The sequence below is a fragment of the Lissotriton vulgaris genome, chromosome 2_1 (assembly GCF_964263255.1).
Source record: "Lissotriton vulgaris chromosome 2_1, aLisVul1.2, whole genome shotgun sequence".
In the NCBI taxonomy this organism is placed as follows: domain Eukaryota; kingdom Metazoa; phylum Chordata; class Amphibia; order Caudata; family Salamandridae; genus Lissotriton; species Lissotriton vulgaris.
In genome coordinates, this window is record NC_141687.1 from 1,736,287,754 (window position 1) to 1,736,312,499 (window position 24,746).

The following is a 24,746-nucleotide window of genomic DNA, read 5'->3' on the forward strand; positions in this document are numbered from 1 at the left end:
GAATACAGCGCTACGAGACCTCTGGGTAGAAGGCGCTACATAAATACAAACACATTTACATTTAATCCTGACAGAGTGACAATAAAACCCACACCTTCTCAAATTTTATGTGACTCATTGAACACTTTTTGTATTGATAAAATTACACCAATTAAGGCTAACATTCCCACATGCCCATCCCTTGAGGCATGTGCCACTATGCCAATAAACTCTGGTTCTCTTGAACAGTTTCCGAAAATAAGTAACCAGGTATTCATGGAATTGCTGTCCAAAGTAAAATCAGCCTCTCCTAGGGATTGCTACCCATTGCATATTTTGCAGTATGTTTATATAAGTGGTCGGAGTAGTTAGAAACTATTCAAATATGCATAAAATGTGAACAGAACACAAAAAGAACAGATCACCATAAGTCGAAAGATAGTTCAAAAGTAAGGAGTTAATTTACAATCTAGCCGCATTATATGCAATTGTCTTTCAAAGCCTTAGATGGGTCACTGTGCATTCCTTTAGGGTGGTGCTCATAGGTGTAGGGAGTAGAACAAAGGAGTGTAGGGCAGTGGTGGTGAGGGACAGGGTAAAGGTGTTTGTGACTTAAATACAATACACACTATATACAGATAAGCCTTTCCAGCCTGTAAGGGCAGTTAGTTCTGATATACATTGCTCATTAGAACACCTTTAGTTAGTACATTTTGCTACATGAGCATGTGAAGGTTTTGAAAAGACGGTCTACGTTTCGACCCCTACAGAGAAGATAGTTATTTGTGGCCTCACAACGGGGTCTTCATCAGGACAGATGAGAACCTGTGGGTAATGGATATAGTTCAGTATCTAATGCTGTTAAAGTTGTGGGGTGAAATGTCTCGGGTAGGAACAGGATAACTCATACCTACTTGTCAAAGGATGAACCGGCAAAGTTCAATCCTTAGCGGGCTTTCAAGGAGCTCCTGGTACACTATAAGGGAGACATGTAGGGTGAGCATACATGTTAAAGCAAAATTACAGTAGTATAGTAAAGTGTGTGTGGTCATGTACTCACATAGAGTAGGGTTCAAGATGGGCATGGGGAATCAATTATCCACTGCCGGCGCTGAAAAATACAAAGAATTAGAGTCTGATGCCATTGTGTGACCATGCAAAAAAATATATGTGGGCCAGACTCGACAAAAGGCGAAGACAAGGATCTTACAGCACTTCAGCAGGATTCGCTGCAAAACAGCTGAACATTTCGTAAATGCCTACCACACCCTTGAATCTATAAAATGGGTGATACTAGAGAATGTGTCTCTTGGCCAACGGGGAGGGGACCTCTGCCAAATCCTCAATATCAGAGAATGCAAATGGATGCATCGATTCAACAGTGTGATGAATGGCCTGAATGAACAAGATGCCACTTATGCACAAATGGCCTGCCTACATACTGAATAACAACAGTACACTATTTAGAGTAGACAGACACACATTGCACTATACCATTGACCCAGGTCGGGGAGTTTTTACTTGGGCATAACCCCGTAAAAACTCAACACATTGCATATTTTGAGCAAAGTTTTCTCCTCGCTTCCTGGACCAGCCCTATTCCTTTTAAACAAGTCATTACCTCAGGGCTATGTCCCCAACACCTTCAAGGAGGCAGTTGTGGTCCCCTCTAGAAGAGGCCAGGGTTGGATCCTTAAATCTTGAGTAATTATCGCTCAATCTCATTGCTCCCATAACTGGCCAAGGTTTTGGAAGCCTTTGTGGCATGATGCCCCTCTGCCTTTCTGGAAAAGTCCGAGTATATTGATCCACATCAAGCAGGTTTTCGCCCAGCACACTCCTCAGAGACTGTCATACTGATGTACTTGACACTATTCGGAAGGAGGTTGATGGGGGCTCCCCACATGCTCTGGTGTTGCTGGATCTCTCAGGCGCCTTCGACACGGTCGACCACGGTATATTAGTAGATCAGGTCAAGGATGCAGGAATCCAGCGATTGGCCCTCGACTGGATTAGATCCTTTCTAAAAAATCATTCTCAGTCAGTCCGCATTGCCCACTTTACAGCCCCAAAGTTGGAAACTACATGTGGAGTCCCACAAGGCTTCTCATTCACATTTGTTCAACCTCTATCTCCTCTCTCTGATACATGCCTTGAAGGAGAAGAAAGTCAGTACATTCAACTATGCGGATGACTTCCAACTAATGTTTTCAATTAGTGACTCTCCCGAATCGATCTGTGATTTTCACTCTACTATGCTGTTTATCTGTAGCTGGATGAACAGCAATCACTTGAAACTCAACCCAGATAAGACCAAACTGGTCCTAACAGGGGGATCACGCAACCCTTGGAGCCCACAATTTTAGCCTAAGGAATTAGGACAACTTCCCATCCCGTCTGCGTCTGCCAAAGGTCTGGGGGTAACAATAAATTGTGAGCTCACAATGAGGACTCAAATTGGTTCAATGATTTTGACATGCTTCTACCAACTGAGGAAAATTAGGACAATTAGCAGATTCCTTACCCAGGAAGCCTTAGTTCAGGTAGTTCTAGCTATGGTTATGCGGCGTAGTTCGGTTTTTACATTGTTTTTTTTAGAATCACCTCTCTCACGGGCCCCCACTTAGATCCTATAAGTGCCTCCTTGTCTCCAGGTGTAGGCCCGCTCTCTACCAAACAGAGTGTCTAGAGAGGGAGGTCTGCCAATGATGAAGCATGACACCTGGTGGTGTGTGAGGACAGTCCTGTACATTTTTTGAGATGCCCAGCAACCCACTAATTAGTACTTGGTGCTTGTCAGTTTTCGGTCACTAGTCTCAAATGAATATTCACTCAGGGTAGCTTCTTTCTGTGTACATTATAGGTTGGACGCCAGATTACCCTGAACACCCTGTAGCCTATAGTTCCCTCCCCTGGAAAGCTCCAGGGTGTTGGGTGTTTACATTCAGATAAATTGATGAGATTTTTTTTCATCTGGAATCGAAAGTCAGATTTGACTATTGAAATCATAGATTGTATAAATACTGTAACAGATTTTGAAGGAAGTTCTCTCTCTTACACACACACACAAACAAATACACAAAAATACTCTCTTTCCCTCACTCTCTACAAGCAACACAGAGGAGACCTAACTTGACCTTAACACATGACTTAACAAATGCCTCCTCAGCACTGATGTGTATCAAAACCCCACAGATAGAAACACTGCCACCCTTTGAAAAAATCCACCCATGATCATTGAAGGAGAATTACTCTTTTGGTCAATTTTGAGACTATGAAGAAACTACTATAACTAAGATGATTTGACGGACAAGCCGGTGCCTTATAAAAGAAGTTGACCAATCGTCACTGTCATGGAAGGCTTAAAGAAAAAACAGAAAAAAAGGCAGTAAACAACAAACGAGGGGTCTTGCTAGAAATACAACATAAGATACTGAACACTAAAATCCTGATTCACAAAGGTAAACTTACACTTTTTTGTAAATTTATGATTGTAGGCTATTCACAAAGGGATTTGCGAGTTGTATCTTTATGAATGTTGAGTCTCTGCACATAATAAAAGGCCTTTTCCTGTTCTGAGACTCCGCACCCATTAAGATTCTACTTGTGAATTCCTTTGTGAATAGCAAACAATCATTACCTTTCTATATCAGGCATAAAGCTTGTATGTGTAACTACATATAGCACACTCCACAAGAGAGTGAAGAAGGATATCATAGGATCTAGAGTAGAATAAACTTACTCAGCTTGACACTTGAAAAACGAATGTTCTCTTTCAAAAGAGACACAGAGCTACGGCTCTTACTTGTATACAAAAGAACATCTAAATCAAAGTCTGAACAAAAAGCATCACTCTTTGGGTGAATTCTCTGATTCAGGTCGCTTACATTGTAGAGAAATAGTGTATGTCTTCTCTTGCAACTCCCTGAAACTATAGATTTATGCATGCATGAACCATTGCAACGATGTAAACACAGTATTTGTGATCTACATAATCACTTGCTCATGCTTTTGTAAGTACATAGGAATGATAACACAGAAAGTATGTATCCAAGTAGGTTAAAAGAGGAGCAACATTAGGTGCAAAAGAAATACTACACTTGTCACAAACTATGTTATCCTTGTCGGTCATATAGAGAATTATTTGTAGTGGATAGACATAGAGAAACTACAATTAAAAAGATTCACCTCTAAAATGTCACATTTTTTATTGAAAAGAGGACAAAGATGGGTATACCAAACATAAACACACTTGATGAGCCTTAATGATGAGATCCCCGGGACTCGAATTAATAAGTAAAGTTCATATCTTTTGTGCCTAAAAAGAGTTTGGAGTACAGAACATCTCCCTTGTTGATTTTTCATCTCAATTTAAGGGAGTAGTCCTGATCTATGCTGTAATGGCAATACTAGGAGATTAACTTAGGTCATCCAGTCATGTTATTGGGTGAAATACTACCTTGTGTCTTGAATAGGAACCGTTTTCAACAAATACACGCATTCATTTAAAAATAATGGCTTTGTTGATAACCTATAAGTGAGCATCATATACATGTTATGGATTACTATGTTGCATACTAGTTGCTAAATTATGCTTCTTATAGTCTTCTTTTTTTACTCGAAATCTGTATTATTATATAATACAGAAAGTATTAAAATAATAACAACAAAAATTAACAAGGGTTCATGTTGAAATCATGACAGATGACATAGAAAGTCCAAATCAAATATAGTGGGATAATGAAATATACAGCTCTTGAAACAGTAGCAATTTACTGAAGCAACAGTGGTGAACTTTGGAGCAAAAAGCATATTGTGTGTAGGTATACACTGCCTGAGCAGCTAGAAAGTGGGCAATGAGATGTTGTTCATTAAATAGAATTTCTCACTCTAGGCAGGGAAAGGTGTCTCTAAGGCTGTCTCGCGCTTGTGAGTGTAGAAGATGAACACAAGATAAAGGAAGAGTCTGTGAAGGAAGGGGAGGGAGGACAGCGGGCCTCCACTACCAAGTAGAGGAAATATCTTTTTCAACGTAACCATTATATCGCACTACACTTAAAAGGCAGTCATTACATCGCAACATCCTCTGTCATGTCACTACAACGCAGGCATTACAACACATGACACTACATTGCATAACACTACATTGCATGTCACTACAACGCTGGCATTACAATGCATACCATTACAAGGTATAACATTACAACGCATAGTACCACTACACTATCCAAAATGTACCCCCCTGGAGTTAGAATAAAAAAATAGAATAGTAATTTTTACCCCTACACTATCCAAAACTTCCCCTACTGTTGCACCCCCCTGGAGTTAGAATAGTAATTTTTATCCCTATACTATCCAATACTTACCTTAAATGCAATGTAATGGTATGATTGTAATGGTATGCGTTGTAAAGGTATAATGCAATGTAATGGAATGCGTTGTAAAGTCATACATTCCCAAGTAGAGGGGATACAAATCCAACATTATATTCTACAGGAGGGCAAAGGGCAGTAAGAGGTGTAATGGTAGCAAATTAAGAAATAAGAGTATAGGGGAACAGCCCTGTGGAAAATAAAAAGGGGTCCCTAAAACAAAGAACCATGATGTAGGGCTGTTGGGGAAATCTAGGGTGAGGGCTCTTTACGCTTGTCCATCTACTCAAATAAATGGAGATCATGAAGTCGGGCGATTAGATACAGGATTTTTCAGTGTAGACAAGTAATCAATAAGTGGTTGCCAGAGGCGTGTAAAATTGTTGTCGGTGTTAGCTAATTTTTGAGTCCGCTATTCCAGTACTAAGGATGTGCCTAAGCTTCGTGTACCATGAAGCTTTCGGGGTATTGTTAGGGAATTGCCAGGCCAACGCGATCAGTTGTTTGGTTGCACCCATCATATGCTGCGTCAAGAACCAATCTGAGTGTGTCTTTGCTTTAAGTGTTGGGGGGCACACTCCTAAGATAACTGTGCTCAAATCATCCGGGATCAGGTAACCCAAAGTGTTTTTGAGGTGATTAAGTATTTCCTTTCAGAAAAGTGCAATGGGAGGACATGTGCACAATATGTGTTGAACGTTTCCTCTGGTCCCTGCACCACCTGCAAGTGGATGGTACATTCGGGTAGATGTAGTGCAAGCAGGCCGGGGTATAATACTATTGGATCATGATCTAATAAGCTGTTTCTTGCTGAGGAATACTTCTATCGATCTTTGGGATTTCTCACCTCTACCCATAATGTCTTGGGCGCAGTCTAATTCCGACGTTCATTGGTATAAATGGCTGGGCCGGAGGTGGGATTGATGTAATGGAATGCGTTGTAAAGGTAGTTTCTAAAAATGCGATGTAGTGTCATGCGATGTAATGGAGTGTCTTGTGAAGGATGTTGCGTGGAAAAACTGCATTTAAAGGCACGCGTTGTAAATGTATGCGTTGTAACGTCATACATTCCCAAGTAGAGGGGATACAAATCGAACATTATATTCTACAGGAGGGGCAAAGGGCAGTAAGAGGTGTAAGGGTAGCAAATTAAGAAATAAGAGTATAGGGGAACAGCCCTGTGGAGAATTAAAAGGGGGGCCACAAAAACAAAGAACCATTGCATGGGCAAAAGTGTCAGCCATGGTGTAGGGCTGATGTGGAAATCTAGGGTGAGGGCTCTTTACGCTTGTCCATCTACTCAAATAAATGGAGATCATGAAGTCGGGCGAATAGATACAGGATTTTTCAGTGTAGACAAGTAATCAATAAGTGGTTGCCAGAGGCGTGTAAAATTGTTGTTGGTGTTAGCTAATTTGTGAGTCCGCTATTCCAGTACGAAGGATGTGCCTTAGCTTTGTGTACCAGGAAGCTTTCGGGGGAGTGTTAGTGAATTGCGAGGCCAACGCGATCAGTTATTTGGTTGCACCCATCATATGCTGCGTCAAGAACCAATCTGAGTGTGTCTTTGCTTTAAGTGTTGGGGGGCACACTCCTAAGATAACTGTGCTCAAATCATCCGGGATCAGGTAACCCAAAGATTTTTTGATGTGATTTAGTATTTCCTTCCAGAAAAGTGCAATGGGAGGACATGTGCACCATATGTGTTGAACATTTCCTCTGGTCCCTGCACCACCAGCAAGTGGATGGTACATTCGGGTAGATGTAGTGCAAGCAGGCCGGGGTATAATATTATTGGATCATGATCTAATAAGCTGTTTCTTGCTGAGGAATACTTCTATAGGTCTTTGGGATTTCACACCTCTACCCATAATGTCTTGGGCACAGTCTAATTCCGACGTTCATTGGTATAAACGGCTGGGCAGGAGGTGGAATTGTTGTAGGACTGCATAGGTATTCAAAACTAGTCCACACATACCCTCAAAATTGTGGACATGAGAGTCAAAAGGGGTGAGGGGTCGTGTGGTGGCTGAAGCATTAGAAGGGAGTAGAACCTAATGCGGTATCTGGAAATATTGGTGTCTGGCAGCGTCACAGAGGTGTAAGTCAGTCTTCCATTGCTCAAAAGAATTTATGGATTTGCCCTGGAAAAGATCTTGCATTATTCTCCATTCACCCATGACCCACACTAGAAAAGATTACCAAGAGAGTGCAGGGGTAAAATTTGGATTGCAAGCACTGGGAGTAATTGGTAAGGGAAAGGTGGTAAGATTCCTTCGATGTGCAAGTCTGTGCCACACCTCTAGAACCGTTTGTGTTGGAGTAACAATATATAAACTCAGCAGGCGCAAGGGTTGGGGATGTATCGTCTTGATATCATCTGATGGGATGGTTGTAGGTAATGATTGCAAGAAGTATAAAAGCAGAGGAAAGCTATTCATCTTAACCACATTAAGGCTGATTTTTTGCATTCAACTTTCTAGAAACGTGATGCTTCCAGATATTTTGCAAGATACCACTATGGCAAGATGGGAGGGCTAGGGTAGGGGATCTTATGAACTCTGATAGATTTGAGTCATTTAGTGATATTCAAGCTACATTTGTAATTCATTGGAGATATTTGTTTAAATACCTAAGAATATGCAGCTTTTTAGCTAAGAAAAAACGGGGGGTCAAAGGGCTTCGCCAAAAATAGCATCATGGCGATGGTTAGGGACAACACAGGCTGTCCCAGCTGAATCAGGATGATCTCGAGAAGCAAGTGCCAAAATGGTAACAAATGCTAGATACAGATCGCAGTAGCTTTTTAGACACTCTGGAACTTGGAAAGACCACTAAAAAGATCCAAGGCAGATTAAAGTAGACTTTCATGAAGGTTTTAATACAAGAGTAGGAGTTGAAGCACAGCACATCATAACAGGTTCAGGTACAGGTCTTGTAATACAGTTGGTCTGGAATCTGGAACCCAGGATGCAAGATGCAGGCACGCATCATACATTCCAGGCAGCAGATCCAGACAGGGAAAACAAGGAGAAAGGACAAGGCAGAATGAAATGTACAACAGAATGCAACACATCTTATCCCTTAAAAAAAAACATTAATCTAGATACCTGCTGGGAACACTCTTTTGCCTATTGGAAATTTTAACTCTAGAGGCAACCGAGGAATCCAGATGAACAGAACTGGGAGAAGGCAAAACGGGAAAAACATCAGGTCTCCTCTGGCAACAACGCTGAGTAGAGGAAGAAGAGCAACGTACATTTTCAGGATTGCAATATTTAGCCACTCTGAGGACATTCCACACTCTACCATCCTGTGTGGCAACGCTGTTTTTAAAGACTTTAACAATTTTGATAGGAGGGTAAAATTTAGAAAGACCCTTGACCAAAAAAACAGGTTTTCTAATTCGTACCCAATCCCCCACCGCAAAGTCATTATCTTTGGTTTTCATTTTGGAATCAAACATGGTTTTCATTTGTAGTTGTTTGTTTTCAACCCGTTTGGCCACAGCAGCAAGGTCACAAACAGAATTATTTACATCAAGTCTTACATCAAGTTTTTTAATCCACCAGGGACATATATCAGAAGGAGGCTCCCTACCCTTAAGGAGTCTGAAGGGACTAACACCAGTAACAGAGTGAGGAGTGATACGATATGTCCACAATCTTTTCCTTACAACATCCACCCAACTATCATCCGAAGTCTGCACAACATTCAAACAATCCTTGAGAACACGGTTAAAGCGTTCAACTTGGCCGTTTTCCCTAGGCTCATAGAGAGAGGTGGTGTAATGCTTGATTCCACATGCACTAAGGAATTTCTCAAACTCATCTGACACAAGTTGAACACCATTGTCAGTGACACAGGTTTCAGGAAATCCCTCCCTGGCAAAGACCTCCTTTAGGAAAAGAATGACTGATTGGGAAGAAACAGAGCTAACGAATTTTACTTCGGGCCACTTGGAGTGGTAGTCTACCAGAACTAAGGCGTACCGAGCATTATAGGGCAACTGTTTAAAAGGGCCAGATATATCAAAACCCACTTTCTGCCAGGGAAAGGTGGGCCAAGACACAGGCTTGAGGGGAGCTGAGGTCACATGAAGCATTTTGTCACTGTTAACACAATGCGAACAATCTCTCACCAGCCTATCCACCATTTTGTCCACTCCCGGCCACCAAAAGCTCTCTCTAATTAGGCGTTTCATTGATGACATGCCAATGTGACTCTGGTGAGCGAGACGAAGGATCTTCTCTTGTAAGGATTGAGGTGGAATTAATTTACCAGCCTTGAAAAGCAAACCAGAAAACACATCAATTTCCGATGAAACCTGGCAAAAGGGAGCTATATCCGGAGAAACACCCCTATGGGGTGGCCAACCATTCCTAACAAAATCAAACAGGTGTTGGCAAACCACATCCTTGCCAAGTTCAAGAAACCATTCATCCTCCGATAACGAAATGAATTCCTTGGAAACACAATCTCCAACAGAAGCAACAACATCAATGTCATTATCCGTGTTTGGAGATTCTTCACAAGGAAACCTTGAAAGAAAATCAGCAGTCACGTTACATTTACCAGGAACATACACAATATCGAAATCATACTCTTGAAGACGTGAGGACAAACGAGCTATGCGCGCAGTGGAGTTCCATCCACCTCCAGGAGATAAAATCCCAACTAAAGGTTTATGGTCCGTACGTAGTACGAAACGATTTCCCCAAACATAATTCCTGAAGTGCTCAACAGCCCAAATGCAGGCCAGAAGTTCCTTTTCAATTACCGAGTACCTTCTCTCCGTGGGAGATAAAGTCCTTGAGGAGAAGGCAACACACCATTCATCCTTACCAGATGACTGACTTAACACACTACCAATGCCATAAAGGCTGGCGTCAACAGTAATGATGCACTTTTTGTTGACACAAAAGGACTTCAAAGTAGGAGCATTAACGATTTCCTCTTTGATCTGTTTAAAAGCTTGTTCCTGCTTCTCCGACCAAATAAATTGGGCTGAACTCCTAGTAAGTTCTCTGAGAGGCTCCATTTTGTTTGCAAAATTTTTGATAAATTTGCTATAATATTCGCAAAGCCCTGCAAAAGATAGCAACTTTTCCTTGTTGTCAGGGGAAGGGGCCTTAACAATAGCATCTACAAGATTTCTTTTTGGTACAACTCCATCCCCTGAAAGTGAATGGCCCAAATAGTCTACCGTCTTACAAAAAAACTTGCATTTACTTGCTTTAATGGTCAAGCCAAATTTCTCCAACCTGGAACAAACCTCTCTAAGGTGACTATCGTGCTCAGAGATATTTTTAGAAAAGACGAGAATGTCATCTTGAAAGCATTTGACATAGACATTCAGATCCCTGAATATGTGATACATTGCCCTCTGGAAAACAGAAGCGGCTGACGCTAGGCCGAAAGGCATTCTTTTAAATTGAAACAATCCATGGGGAGTGATGAAAGCGGTGAAGTGTTTTGAGTCTTCCGTGAGCTCAATCTGGTGGTATGCAGACCTTAGGTCTAATGTGGAGAACACACAGGCACCGTCAAGCATGCACAACATTTCATTTATGTTTGGTAACGGGTGACAGTCAGTAACCAAACATTTATTTAACGCTCTCAGGTCTACACACAACCTAATCGTTTTGTCAGGTTTAATCGCCAAAACAATAGGCGAAACCCATTCTGAGGATTCTACCTCTTCTATGACGCCATCTTTAACCATGTTGTCAAGCATGACTCTGAGCTCCTCTCTGACACTGATGGGAACACCTCTCAACTTCTGCTTTAGGGGTACAGTATTTGGTTTAACTTTGATTTTATGCGTAAAACCATTCAATCTCCCAAGCTTCTCAGAAAAAACATTGGGAAAGGAGATGGATATCTCTTTAGACATGGATGTCAAGTCATAGTCCCCATCAGTTATGGCAAGGACACACACAGGATCTTTCAACCTAGGATTTAACGAGATCCCCAACTTAGCTTGGTCCCGCCAACCTAGAACATTCACACCTTTAGATGCTACATACATCTTAATAATAGCTGAATTATTTTTTACAATAATAGGGACTTCTTTAAAACCTATAAAGCTGATTTTGGAAGTATCAAAATTATAGGCATCAATATCAGGTTCACACAAAGAATTAACATCAATTAGGTTACCAAATGACTCTACACAGTAATCATGAGTGATTATGGTCCACGGTGAACAGGAGTCCACCATGAGTTCCAGAGTTTTGCCTAGTATTTTCACTGAACTCTTTGGAGAAGGTAAAGTATCTGCTAATGTCATGTCGAATGAAGACTGTATAGAAATTACAATACCAGACTCTCTAACCAGCGGATTATTATCCTCTCTCTCCGCAACATAAGATACATTACTATTAGTACGTCTGGGAGTACTATAAGAAGACTTCTTGTAATCATTAACAGGTTTAACAGAAGTTTTGCAATATTTAGAAAAATGACCAGTGCGATTACACTTGTTACATTGTCTATTCAGAGCAGGACACTGTGGAAAAGAAGCTATATGATCCGGACTTCCACACCTAAAACAATAAAATTGTTTACCTTTGCCCTCATATTTGTTGGAATTTTGAGTTTTGACATTCACAGTGCTAACCTCACCAGTGGATATGGACGGAGTAGATTGAGTAGGGGCTTTGTCTAAAGATTTGATCCATTTGTCGGACTGTTCTAATGCTTTAGCTGTACTAATGGCAGTCTCTAAGCTAGGATCCCCTAAAATCCATAACTGCTCTTGTACTTTCTTGCTTTTCACATGCACAACAATTTGATCCCTAATCATTTCGTCGGTCATAAGACCAAAATTGCAATGAAGAGAAAGTGCACGTAAAGCAGTTAAAAAATCATCAAAGCACTCATTCTCATCTTGTACCCTGGTATAAAATTTAAACCTGTTTAAGGCTACACTAGTTACTGGTTTAAACCTTCCCTCTATTCTGTGTACAGCCTCATCATAAACATTTGAATCACCACCTGATCTCACAGGAGGTAAAGTTCTAAAGACAAGTTGTCCTTCTGAGCCAAGACAGTGTAAGAAAATGTTTTTTTTTCTTTCTGCTGACATTCTTTCGCCATCCATGGCTTTAAGGTAGGTAAAGAATTCCTCTTTCCATCTGGTCCAAGGGATGGGTGGATCTCCTTTGGTTTGCAAAAATTTTGAGGGTGGGTCAAACTGCATTGTAGCTTGCTCTTATATATTTTTTTTAATTAATAAAAAAAAATATCTTAAAATGATAATGTACATAAGAGTCAAAAGGGTTTTAAAGTATTCCTTTTAAATGGTAAAATAGCAGTCACAAGTGAGAGAATACTCTAAATATCCTTTGGTTAGATGCTGAATGTAAAAACGGTAAAAAGTACTTGAATATAGAATAAAACGATAACAAAGTTACTTCAGTTATTATTTTGTCATCCGGCGTGTAAATGCAGCTTATTTTACCTTCCGGCGTGTGGAAACGTTAAGGAGAACATCGACATCGGTTCTTCAGCGCAACCGGAGAGTGTATACTCCGTTGCTATGGAAACAAAGATGGCGCTGAGGCGTGCAGCGTGATGACACAAGAACGTGTTACGTGATCACGCAGCGCGTGATGATGACACAGCGCGTGAAGAAGACACAGCGCGTGTAAACAGAGGAAGTCTCGAGCTTGGTAAAAGCCTCGCGCAAGAAGAAATGTCGAAAACGTTTCAAAATTGAAGAAAATTAGTTTTATACTTCACCAATCCGCCGGAGTAGAAGCGGTGGAAACGCCAGGAAATGCGCCGATTGTGAAGGTAGAAGCGATGCTTTTTAGTTGTGATACTTGTGGTCTTCGTTTTTTTGCTGAAGACATGAAATGTTTAAAATAAACAGGAAAACGCTGGTATGTCGTAATTTGTAGCAATTTCGACGTAGGAGTAATATTTGGTGTTGTCAAGAAGGACAAGTTGATGTATCCCAGGTTTCTTCCTTTGTAAAGTGGTTTCAAGAATTAAAATTTTCTGCTCCTGTGCTCCAAGGATGGTGGCAGAAATGGTAGGGTTTACCTCGTCGCCAGTAAAAAGATCCAAGGCAGATTAAAGTAGACTTTCATGAAGGTTTTAATACAAGAGTAGGAGTTGAAGCACAGCACATCATAACAGGTTCAGGTACAGGTCTTGTAATACAGTTGGTCTGGAATCTGGAACCCAGGATGCAAGATGCAGGCACGCATCATACATTCCAGGCAGCAGATCCAGACAGGGAAAACAAGGAGAAAGGACAAGGCAGAATGAAATGTACAACAGAATGCAACAACCACTCAGTGCTCGGCTCGATTACACGCACAGCACTACAAGACAATTTTCTTAGTGTACTATACCCCGGCTAAAATAGCTCAATGGGGGCCATTTGGGATCACCTGCCCTCGCTGCAGCAGTACAGAAGCCCCCGCTTAGAAATCCTGAAAAGGGAAATAGAAAGGTTTTTAGACCAATCTCTGAAAGTAAAGATACCTTTCACTCCGGAACTAATGCTGATTGGGGTTAGCAATAATGAACTAACTGGTGTACATGAATACTTTTAATTCCTGGCCATGGCTATTATCAGAATTTGCATATCTAAGGCTGGCTGGATCCGCTGGCCCCTACATTTCAGCAATGATTAGGGAAGCTACTAGCTATCTTCAACCTAAAAAAGGGGGTTATGAAAAAAAGGGCCAGAAAGCAAGATTAGGGAAATGTATCTGGGCCCCGATCTATAGGTGCTGACTATATAACTGTGAATGTTGGTATAAAGTTTTTTTTTAATCCAGTATGATAACAAAATGCTACTTTTTAAATTACTGGTTTATCAATTTCCTTGCAGATATTTTGCTATGTAACATTGTATGGTATTTATTGTATCCATCCGTGGGAGAAACCTCATGAAATATATATATAATCAATGTTGGTGATGAAATAAAAAATGAACCACCTTAAGGCAACCCAACCAGGAAAACTAGAGAGTGCACCATCGTTGGATGTCTTCAAGAATTGCTCTGCGACAAGAGTGCCAGTTGGCCCTCGTCCAGGTTAGTGATGGTAAGGCCTAGATAGGAGATGGAGGGTGTTGCCCACTGAAATGGTGCGAGGGTCTGTATGTGTGGGAGGCAGTCTTTCGGGACTGTGAGATTAAGTGCTTGGGATTTGAACATGTTAATTCTATAACCTGAAATCGATTTGAAGGCCCGTTGATCAAGTACCACTGCAGGAAAGGGTGATTAATGCCTGGACAGTTTTCAGTGAAGTTATTTCCTGATGAATTTCACTTAGGAACAGCTCCATGTTGTCTTGCGTGATAGTTGGGCTAAGGGAAGGTGTGGCAGCTTGTGAAGGCGGCTCTGGTTTGTCGCTCATAGTTGTTGTGGTGGGTTTGTACCAAATAGAAATCACTAAGTTATCCTTGGTGGTCTTGCACTGGGGCATAGCGGGGGATGTCAACCATGAGTAGTTCAAATTGCCCTATTCAGGGATGAACAGTGGTGTCCCTCCTGCTAGGAGGTCCGGGTGAATATGGTTGCCAGAGGGAGGCAGTGGCCGGTCAGAGAAGCCAGTAAAGGGTTTAGTGGTGAAGAATGTGGAACTTAGGTGCGGTCCTGGGTGCTTGCCTGTGGGAACCTCATTGAGGCGCGTAGGACCCTTGTATGTCACAAAGGTGAAGCTGGGGAGCAACTCCCTAATACAGTCAGAAAATCAGGGCCCCCTAGTGAAGTAGCGCCACTATCAGATTGAGACTTGGCGTTTATCCAGAGCTTTCTGACACATTTGGTGTCTGTAAGATGAGGGCACAGAGTAGGGAGGAGAATCAACAACGTTTGGTGTGGCCTCCATGCAAAAGCCAGCAATCAGGGCCTTCCTGTTGTAAGTAAGGGGCAAAGGCTCCGGGAACGTGCCAGCTAAGGTGTAGGAAAGGGGTATCGGAGGAGGGAGGTCATAAGCAGTGCAATGTAGGGGCATAAGTTATAGCTATCTTAGGTAACTATAACCGCTGAATTTCCAGTTTTATTTATTTTATTTTATTAAGGAGTTTTCATTTAGCGCTAGCCCGACCCGAGGGTATCGTAGCGCTTCACAACAGTTTTTTGAGCATGATTCATACAATCAAAAGTATTCAGCATATAAGTTCGACAGTCCATGTGTGCTGAGCAGCATTGAGGTAGTACATGGGTCCTGAGATAACCTCAAAGCCTGACCCAAGGGTATTGGAGCGCTTCACAACCGTTTTTTTAGCAAGAATCATACAATAAGCAGTATTCAGCATATATAGGTTCCGCAGTCCAAGTGTGCTGAGCAGCATTCAGGTAGTGTGTGGGTCCTGAGAAAACCTCATAGAGTGCACATTGTTTTGGGGTTGAGCCAATTAAGGAGGGGGGAGGAGCAGCTGTGGGCCAAATAGCAGGGAGGAGGTAAGTCTTAGAGCAGCAATGTCAGGAAGAGACGGCGAGCAGGGGATAGCGTTTTGCTGGCGGCTATCCATTCGGGGGGAGGAGCGGTTGAGGAAAAGGACTTTAAGTTGGTTTTTTTCAATTTTGGGAAGGAAGGGATAGTCCTGACACCGACTGGGATGACGTTCCAGATTTTGGTTGCGTTTCCGGCAGAGGACCGTGCAGCAGTTTTTTGTTTGCGTGTTTTCATGGGGATGAGTAGAAGGGTGCTGGAGCTCCTGAGGTTCCTTGTCTGACCAGCCCTCTCAAGTTTGGCAGCCAAATACTCGGGTTTTCCTGTGTGCAGGGCTTTATGTGTGAGGCAGGCAGTTCTGTATCTGACACGCAGTTCGATTGGGAGCCATTTTAGTTCTCTGAGTGCAGTGGGATGGTTCCAGTGACCATTCTAGCTGCTGCGTTGAGAGTAGGTTGGAGGGGGTGAGGTGAGATTTAGATGTACCAGTGAGGGTGGCATTCCCATAGTCGGGTTTGGATAGCACCAGTGATTGGGTGGCTTGCTTGAGGTCGTTTGTTGGGATGAATGGTTTTATTTTTTTAGGTAACTTCAGGTTGATGAAGGCACTCTTTGTGGAGTTCTTGATGTGATTGGCCATGTCACGTTTTGAGTCTAGGGTAATTCCTAATAATTTGACAGAGTGGGTCAGAGTGTGATTCTCGTTAAGAGTGTCCAGAACTTTTAGCCATTCTGAAATATGACGGTATTCCTCTTTGTTGGGAATTAGGAGTATTTCAGTTTTGTGTAGGTTGAGTTTTAAGTGGTTAAGCGACAGCCAATGTTGGATTTCTTTTAGAGTGACATTTAGTCTGTGAATGTCATCAATGGAGGAGGTTTCGAGATAGATTTGGGTGCCATCTGCTTAAAGGTAGAAAGGGATGTTAGCTTTTTTGAGTATGGTGGTGAGGGGTTCCATGTAAATGTTGAACAGTTGAGGTGAGAGCACTGAACCTTGTGGGATGCCCCTGTTTTGACAGGCTGTGGGTCGGAGGAAAGGTTTTTTATTGTTATCCTCTGTGAGCGGCTGTGTAAGAAGGAGGAGAACCAGTGTATGACCACCTCATCAGCTCCTACCCTTTCTTGTAAAGCCTTGATGAGAAGTTGGTGACCATCCGTATCAAAGGCTGCTGATAGGTCTATGAGGATGAGGAGGCAGCATTGGTCGGTATCGAGGGATTTGTGGATGTCGTCTGTGATTTTAAGGATCGTGGTCTCGGTGCTGAAGCCTTTTCTGAAACCCGATTGGTGGGGGTCAAGAAGGTTGATGTTATCCATGTGCTGAGTCAGTTGCTGGAGGACGCATTTTTCCAGGATTTTGGATAGGAGGGGAGATTGGAGATGGGTCTGAAGTTATTCAGTTCCTTTGAGTTGAGGCCTTTTTTTTTTAGTAGTGGCATGACTTGGCCAACTTTGAGGCATTCAGGTATGATGCCGGTTCTCAGGGAGCTGTTAATGATCTTGCATCAGAGCGGAACTATGGAGAGACTCCGTTTTTTGGTCAGTTCGGTGGGAATCGGGTCAAGAACGTGAGAGACTGGTTTGGAGGTGGAGAACAGTTTGAGGATCTCAAATTCTGGGATGGGGTTGAAGGACTTCCAGGTTTTTGTGGGGTACTTGGGTAAGCTATCTACTGTCACTGGAGGCAGGTTTAAGCAGACGAGGTTGATGTTGATATCCAGTGAGAGCTCAATCTTGGTGATTTTCTCTTCGAAGAAGTTGGTTAAGTTTTCACACAGGTCTTTGGGGGCCTGTAAGGAGGATTCCGGGGGGTTGTTGTCTGATGATTTTGAACAATTCATTGGGCCTGTTTTTTGCGTTGTTCAGGGCGGCACAGAAGGTGGATTTTTCACTAAAGATATTTTCTTGTATTTCCTTCGGGCAGATTTGAGTTGTATGAGTAGGTTTGGGGAGGGGTTGCTCCTCCATAGCCTTTCTGTAGCTCTTAGTTGTCTTCTTTCGTTGGTGATGTTAGTTTTAAAGGGGCTACTTGATCTAGAATGAATGTCATGTTTGTGTTGTAGTGGGCGGTGAGTTTTGTTGTGGATAGATTGTCTGTGGCGGCAGTGAGGAGAGAGTTAACCCTTCCCTCTAGGTCAGTCATGTTAATCTGGGTGAAGTTTCTAGTCCATTTTGGAGGGTCTTGGGTGGGGGGTTTAGGTGTGATAGGCTGAGTGAGGTGGAAAAGGATTAAGTGGTGGTCGGACCAGTCCACAGGCAGGATGCGGTCTATCGTGACAGTTTCATGCTGGAAAATAATGGCGTCTAGGATTGCTCCTTTGTTATGGGTTTCCTCTAAGCAGTGTTAGGTAAGGTTGTTGCTGTGAAGCAGCTCCTTCAGGCTCTGGATTAGCAGGTTACTTTCTTCATTCCAGTGAATATTGAGGTCACTCAGAATAAGGTTGTCCAAATCTCGGAGTGCGCAGTGGGCAATCAGGTCAGACAGGTGTTCGGTGAATGTGGGGGTGTTGCCTGGTTGGGTGGTAAATGAGGTGGCAGGTGAGTGTTTTAGTTGTTGCTAGTGTTAATGTTGGCAGTTAGGCACTCAAAGGTGTTGTAGGTGAAGGAGTCTATTTCCGTCACGGAAATGTTGTTTTTTGGATGATGGCTATGCCTCCACCTCTTTGATCTTTTCTATCTTTGTTGGTGATAACAAAGCCAGGGCGACAGGAGTATCCATGAGTGGAAATGAGGAGTCATTTAGACATGTCTCAGTGATGAATGCTATGTCTATGTCGTGGGTGATAATGGATTCTGCTAGCTCTGTGGCATGCTTGGTGGCTGATCTGCAGTTTATGAGCAAGCAGTTTGTGGGGCAAGTCTCTGTTGTGTGTTTTATCGTTTGAGGGACCGTGGGGAAGATAGTGCATGTGGCCGGGGGTCCGGGGGTTTTCGGAGGGGCTTGTTCTCTTCGCAGTCCTGTGATCACCTGTATTTTGGATTGGGGGTGGCAGTAATAGGATTGTCGTATGAGGAGAATCCTAACTATAACGTCCCTGTAACCTTTATTTTTTTCAGTGAATTTCGAAGGTTTTTTCAATCTAAATATAACTATAACATCCTTGTAAAATTTGTTTTTTTCACTGAATTTCTAATTTTTGTTTTTTCTACTTATAACTATAGCGTCCCTGTAATCTTAGTTTTTTTCAGTGAATTTCTAAGTTTTTTTAATTGCTAATTCTTAACTAACCTTTATTTTTCTTCCTATGAACCGGAAACAAGCATCCTGGGACTGTTTTTATGCTAACAGCCCTCATCATCCAGGCTAGCTTGAATCCAGTGGCAAATTGAGCTAGGGACCCACATCTGGGTATACCTTGACAACTTAGGGTGAACAAAGCCAACACAAGGAGATGATGGACGGAGCGCTAAAACTTTTCAGACACTCACACCCAGTCACAGATCTGGGTTGAATCCATCATCATTCTTTAGCTCACTTTGCCATCCCAGTTCAGACACAGCTATATGTAAATCAGTCTTGACCCTGTGCCTCATTGGAACAGTCCAGCCCGATTTGACAAGCCATGTCCTCTCTGGACCGGAAACAAGCATTCTGGGATCGGTTTCGGGCTAGCAGCCCTCATCAGCCAGGTTAGCTTGAATCCAGTGGCAAAGTGAGCAAGGGACGCACGTCTGGGTTTACCCTGCCAACTTAGGGCAAACAAAGCAAACACAAGGAGATTATGGATAGAGTGCTGTAACTTTTCAGACACTCACCCCTAGTCACAGATCTGGGTTGAATCCATCATCTTTCTTTAGCTCAGTTTGCCACCCCAGTTCAGACACAGCTATATGCAAATCAGTCTTGACCCTGTGCCTCATGGGAACAGTCCAGCCCGAACTGCCAAGCCATGTCATCCCTGGACCGGAATCAAGCATCCTGGGACTGGTTTCGGGCTAACAGCCCTCATCAGCCAGGCTAGCTTGCATCCAGTGGCTAAGTGAGCAAGGGATCCACGTCTGGGTATAGCCTGCCAACTTAGGGTGAACAAATCCAACACAAGGAGATGATGGACAGAGAGCTAAAACTTTTCAGACACTCACCCCCAGTCACAGATCTGAGTTGAATACATTATTGTTCGTTAGCTTTAGGAGGCCAAGTGAGGCTTAATAGCTGGTCAGAATCAGGCTCACGGATACTGAGGTGGCATGGTTACTCCGTTCCTACATACTAATAATCTATGGTCCCAAGCATAGTTCTATTCCTGAGCAGAATTCCTTCAATACCAGAATGCATAGAAAATACTCGGAACTGGATGAATTACTCATGCACAGATGTGGAAAATATGAGCTCTCTGAAAACTAAAAACTTCATTATACTGCATGATGGCCCACAACTGAGAAGCCAGTGGCCGAATGGGATTTGAGAATTTATTATAAACATTAAATCAATTTACTCAAAGTTCAGTCCAGGGCTGCATGCCTCCTGACCTTTACATGCGGGCCCTTGGTGATCAGCAGCACTGGGCTGCTGTTTACTTGACTCAGCACTAACCTTGAGAAATATGTTAAGTAAAGGGGCACACATTACCTTACAGTTTAACTGAAGTTAAAGGAAGTAATTAAGGTGTCATGTACCACTTGAATTTAGGAACACCTTCCTTTTTAAAGACATGTTGTAACTGTAAAAATCTGATATTCTCTTCAAAATTCAAAAGGTGCTTTTTATAAACATGCAGAAGCGTTTTTTCTTAGTACATTAGATTATATCAAGGCATTGAGATTTTTTTTTCTTTAAAGTGATAGTTTGCAAGATGAATTTAGAAGTTTTCATGCTTCCCTCCACCCTGTCAAATAGTGAACTGAAGAGGCAAGTCAGTTGTTATGTTTACCTTCTGACTGACCACGGTACCTATTATACATGGATAAAAGTATAGTTTAGCAAATAAAATGCAAGAGAACATTTTGTACATTGCTAATCCTGAAGTTGTTTATTTGAGGTCCGCTTATATGTAATAAAAAAGAAAGTAAAGTGGAATAAAACAATTGCCTAGGAACACACAATTTGGTCAAGTGGGGAAGCCGGCATTGATCCCAGGTATTCCTGCTTCATAATGAGCAATTCAGCCTTAACATGTGCATGCTTTGCTTCTCTTATGCCCACTTTACACCACTCACCAGCCTTATCAATTTGCAAGCCTCGATCACACAACAGGCACATTTTTAGTCCCCTTGTTTGCGAGTACCCATGCCCTAAAAAAAAAGTCCCTTCAGCTCCCCCTTCCACACATGCACACACCCTTCACTTTTAAGATGGCCTTACGAGTGTTCCTGATAATCCCAAGAGAGCCACATAGAGGGAGTTGAAGGTCACATCAGGATAGAAATATGTATCAAGGACTGAAGTTTCTGCAAATTGAAATTAGTAATATTTTGGAGGTACAAATCTGGTGGAAAACATCTGCGCCTATGACGCAGAAACAGTCTGGTGTAATGCCCCAAAAATGTCCAAACATTTACTGATGCCGCCAATGTTGGTAATTCAGACGGGGATGGTTACATTTGGGAAAAACCTGTTAGATTTGTAATAGAGCACAAACTGAATAGATATTGTTATTGGTTAAATTGCAAAAGCATGTGCTGAAGAGCAAATACCTCTGCAATAGTTGGCACTAACCTGCTTGAACGTTATCTGTCACTTCTTGTTTGACAACGGCGCGAACTGAGCAGCACTTCTCACTACTGCCCTTCAACCTGACGCTCCCTGCGCTGCCACATCAAAACTACATTCCACACTTCTGAACCAAAATATATAGGGGCAGATTTATGAAGGACTTGCGCCGCCGGTGTGTCACTTTTTCCCATGTTAAAAATGACGCACCGGCGGCGCAAGACCTTCATAAATCTGCCCCATAGGGTCTAAATACGAGTCTGGCGGTCCTCGGACCGCTACACTCGTGGTGGGGCAGCCTTACGACTGCCACATGACGACCATAGTGGTCGTGTCACCCTGGGACCCTGTCTCCTTCAGTGAACTGCCGTTCCCTGCCAGTGGCATACAGTAGCGCCTCCTGGAGAGAGTGCTGCGGGCGGCGGGGCGGGGCGGGCGGGGAAGGGTCAGGGTGGAGAATAGTATACTCCGGCATACGGCAGTTGGGAGTTAGGTAAAGAAATAAAACAAATGTAATTGCGCGCGCTGCAACGCATTTGACGTTGGAGCATGTGCAATTTAATTCATTTTATTTATTTATTTCTTTACCTAACTCCAATCGGCTGTAGGCTGGAGTTTACTACCCCTGGCCCTGCCCCTGCCCCGCCACACTGGCACACAGCACTCCCTCCAGGAGCCGCTACTGGTGGCATGGCAGTCCAGAGGCATCCATATGCTTGGGGGGACCGCCATGGTCACGCCAAGCATATTATGAGTTTCCTCTCAGACTGAGTTTTTATGGTGGTTCTTCCTCCAAAAAAACCCTGAGGGAGAAGAAACAAAGGCCCCCTTGTGCCTCACTCCCAGTGTACGCACTTGGGGGACATAACATGTGCCCCTCTGTCTGAAGGCACAGAAGTTCCAGAAAGGCATGGATGGTGAAACAGTTTTTTAGATTGCGGTTTTATAGGCACAACCATGGGAACCAGACGCGGTCCATGCAACTAACAGCAGTTGGGCGGTGGGGCCGCGTGGGGGGGATTTTGAAGGACGATGCAGAGGGAAAATTAACAATGTTATTTTCACTCAAAATCCCCCCCCCCTACTTCTTCCCCCCCCCCCCCCCCCTCCCAACCTGGCCCCACCGATTTTACCTGCACGGATTGCGGCTAGTGGGAACGCCAAAGGAATCGCCCGCCAATGACTGAAATGGTCATTATACGCTGGACGGTTCTCACGCTGGTTTAGCCGTGCTGCAGCAGGCGGTCCCACCACCAGTCAAACTCGTATTCGGCCCCATAGGTGCTGTGCCTAAAGGGTGCACTGATTTGTTAAAGGTCAGTGCAACTGTCCTTTTATGACAGGAGTGTTTGTTCTGGTGTGCTAAAAGATAGTACCCTCCCTCTTCTTGTCCTGCACCCAGTCTCCCGCTTTAATGTGACCCTCTCTCTTCCATGCTCACCACTAGCTAAAGTGCACTTGTCACTTCCTGCTTGCGGTGGGCTACACCTTTTCAGGTCAGCGATGCTTCAATCACTGTTTAAACGACGTCTTCCCCCACCCCTCCATCCCGTCACTAACCGTGCAGCCCCAGTTAACATTTGACCTGCGCATGCCTTTCCCTGAGATGCATCTGTCTTCTACCAGCGCTGCACCTTAATTAGCCTGAAAAGCCTGAAAAGCCTCTGTCGCTCACTGAGATGCGCCTCTTTCTCCTTGCGCGGCACCTGTCCGCCCGAGTTTCACCGGCTTGTCCTGATATTCACCTACCTCTATCTAATATGCACTAGTGTTTATGAGGTGCACCTGCCTCAACCTGAAATGCACCCCTCTCTACCGAGATGCACCCGTCACTACGTGAGATGGACTTGTCACTGCCCTATTTACGCACCACCTGCTACTCCTTGTGTTGCATTAGGCAAGGTCTCCACCTGCGCTGCAATGTCACCGCCGGCGCCTGCGCTATACCTGTCGCTACATTCATTGAATCTGGACAATCTGCTTTGCGACTATCTCGCCCAGAATAAAAATACGACCACCGTTGATAGGCTGGCTCTACACGTGGAATCTGAGAGCGCATTGGCAGCAGTGGGATCACTCACCAATTTGCCGCTGGCATTCACACAAGGTAAAGCCAAGGAGGAGGATCCACAGAGCCTTTTCCATCGTCTCTGGCGATAGCCGACTCCACGGCTTCCCTCTCAAAGTGAGGTGAATTTTCAAAGACTGACCTTCTTACACACATTCTTATACTCCAACTTTTTTTTAGGCTGAACAGTGCGTGGCACAGTTTGGGGAGGTGTCTCTTCGGTGGCAATTAGTTTACGTTGGGTATGAGCAATTTGTAGCGTAGGTGTGCTGATTTCGTCAGAGCTGGCCTCGGGGCAGGGCGGAGGAAGACGTCAGCTTTTTCACCGCTGAGGCCGAAGACGCACTCGCAGGGCGGCCATCCACTGGAATCCCCCTGACCAGTTTGCCTGGACTTGACCTCGAATAGCGTCACTAGGACTGTGGTAAATGGCCCATGGACACTGGAATTTTGACACATTTGTTATTGGGTGTGGTGGGAGAGGGATCAGGGGCAGATGAAATGAGGCCCCCCAAAAAAACTAATGGGGCCACGTATATCATAAAAGGTTAATCATAAGAGTGGTTGTGTGATTAATAATTTATATGTAAGTCAATCTTTGTTGTCCAATTAATAAAGATCATTATAATCAAGGAATATATAAAATGCACTAGATTTCTTAAAAAAATAGATTTGAAAAGTACTTAGAGGAGCAGTGTTAATGTCTTCGACCATCAAATTCAGAACAAATATATTAATAGTATTGAGGTAGTTTAGGGATAACATGACGTACTGGATCATTGATATCAGAAAACACATCATTAAAATAACATTTTGTTCTGCTGTTTACATTTCATGTCATATTTTTACATTTCCTTATTAAAACATAGCTAAAGTCATTACCTAATTTTTTCGCAATGTCCTTTATTAAACAGACGCCCCAGGATATAGCGGCATGGATTAGCAAATTTAGCGGCACAAAAATGGAAATTTAGCGGCACAAATATGGAAATTTAGCGGCAATTTTGCGGCATTTTATGTGGCCATTTCTCCTACAACAAACACAGATATCTTAGTTTTTTTAGTTATTTAACAACATGAAGCTATGTATATTTGGTTTCTTTACAATGTAGACACTTTGGGGCAGATTTACAAGCCACTTGCGCTGCTTTTACGCCGCCGTTGCATCACTTTTGTGATGCAGCGGCTGCGCAAAAGATGCACCATGGTGCGGTGTATTTACTATGTGACGCATCTCCAAGATCCTTTCACCCAC

General features: G+C 43.2%; 1 protein-coding gene across 1 annotated transcript in view; it reads right to left on the reverse strand.

Moving 5' to 3' along the window:
• LOC147733208 (mucin-5B-like) overlaps nt 1–23,622 on the reverse strand; it is an 875,769-nt gene extending 852,147 nt beyond the window's left edge. Inside the window, exon 1 of the mRNA XM_086957740.1 lies at nt 23,505–23,622. Within this exon, the coding sequence (XP_086813866.1) occupies nt 23,505–23,568 (64 nt within the window). The 5' untranslated portion in view covers nt 23,569–23,622. The remainder of the gene's footprint in view (nt 1–23,504) is intronic.
• Between the last annotated feature and the right edge of the window lie 1,124 nt (nt 23,623–24,746).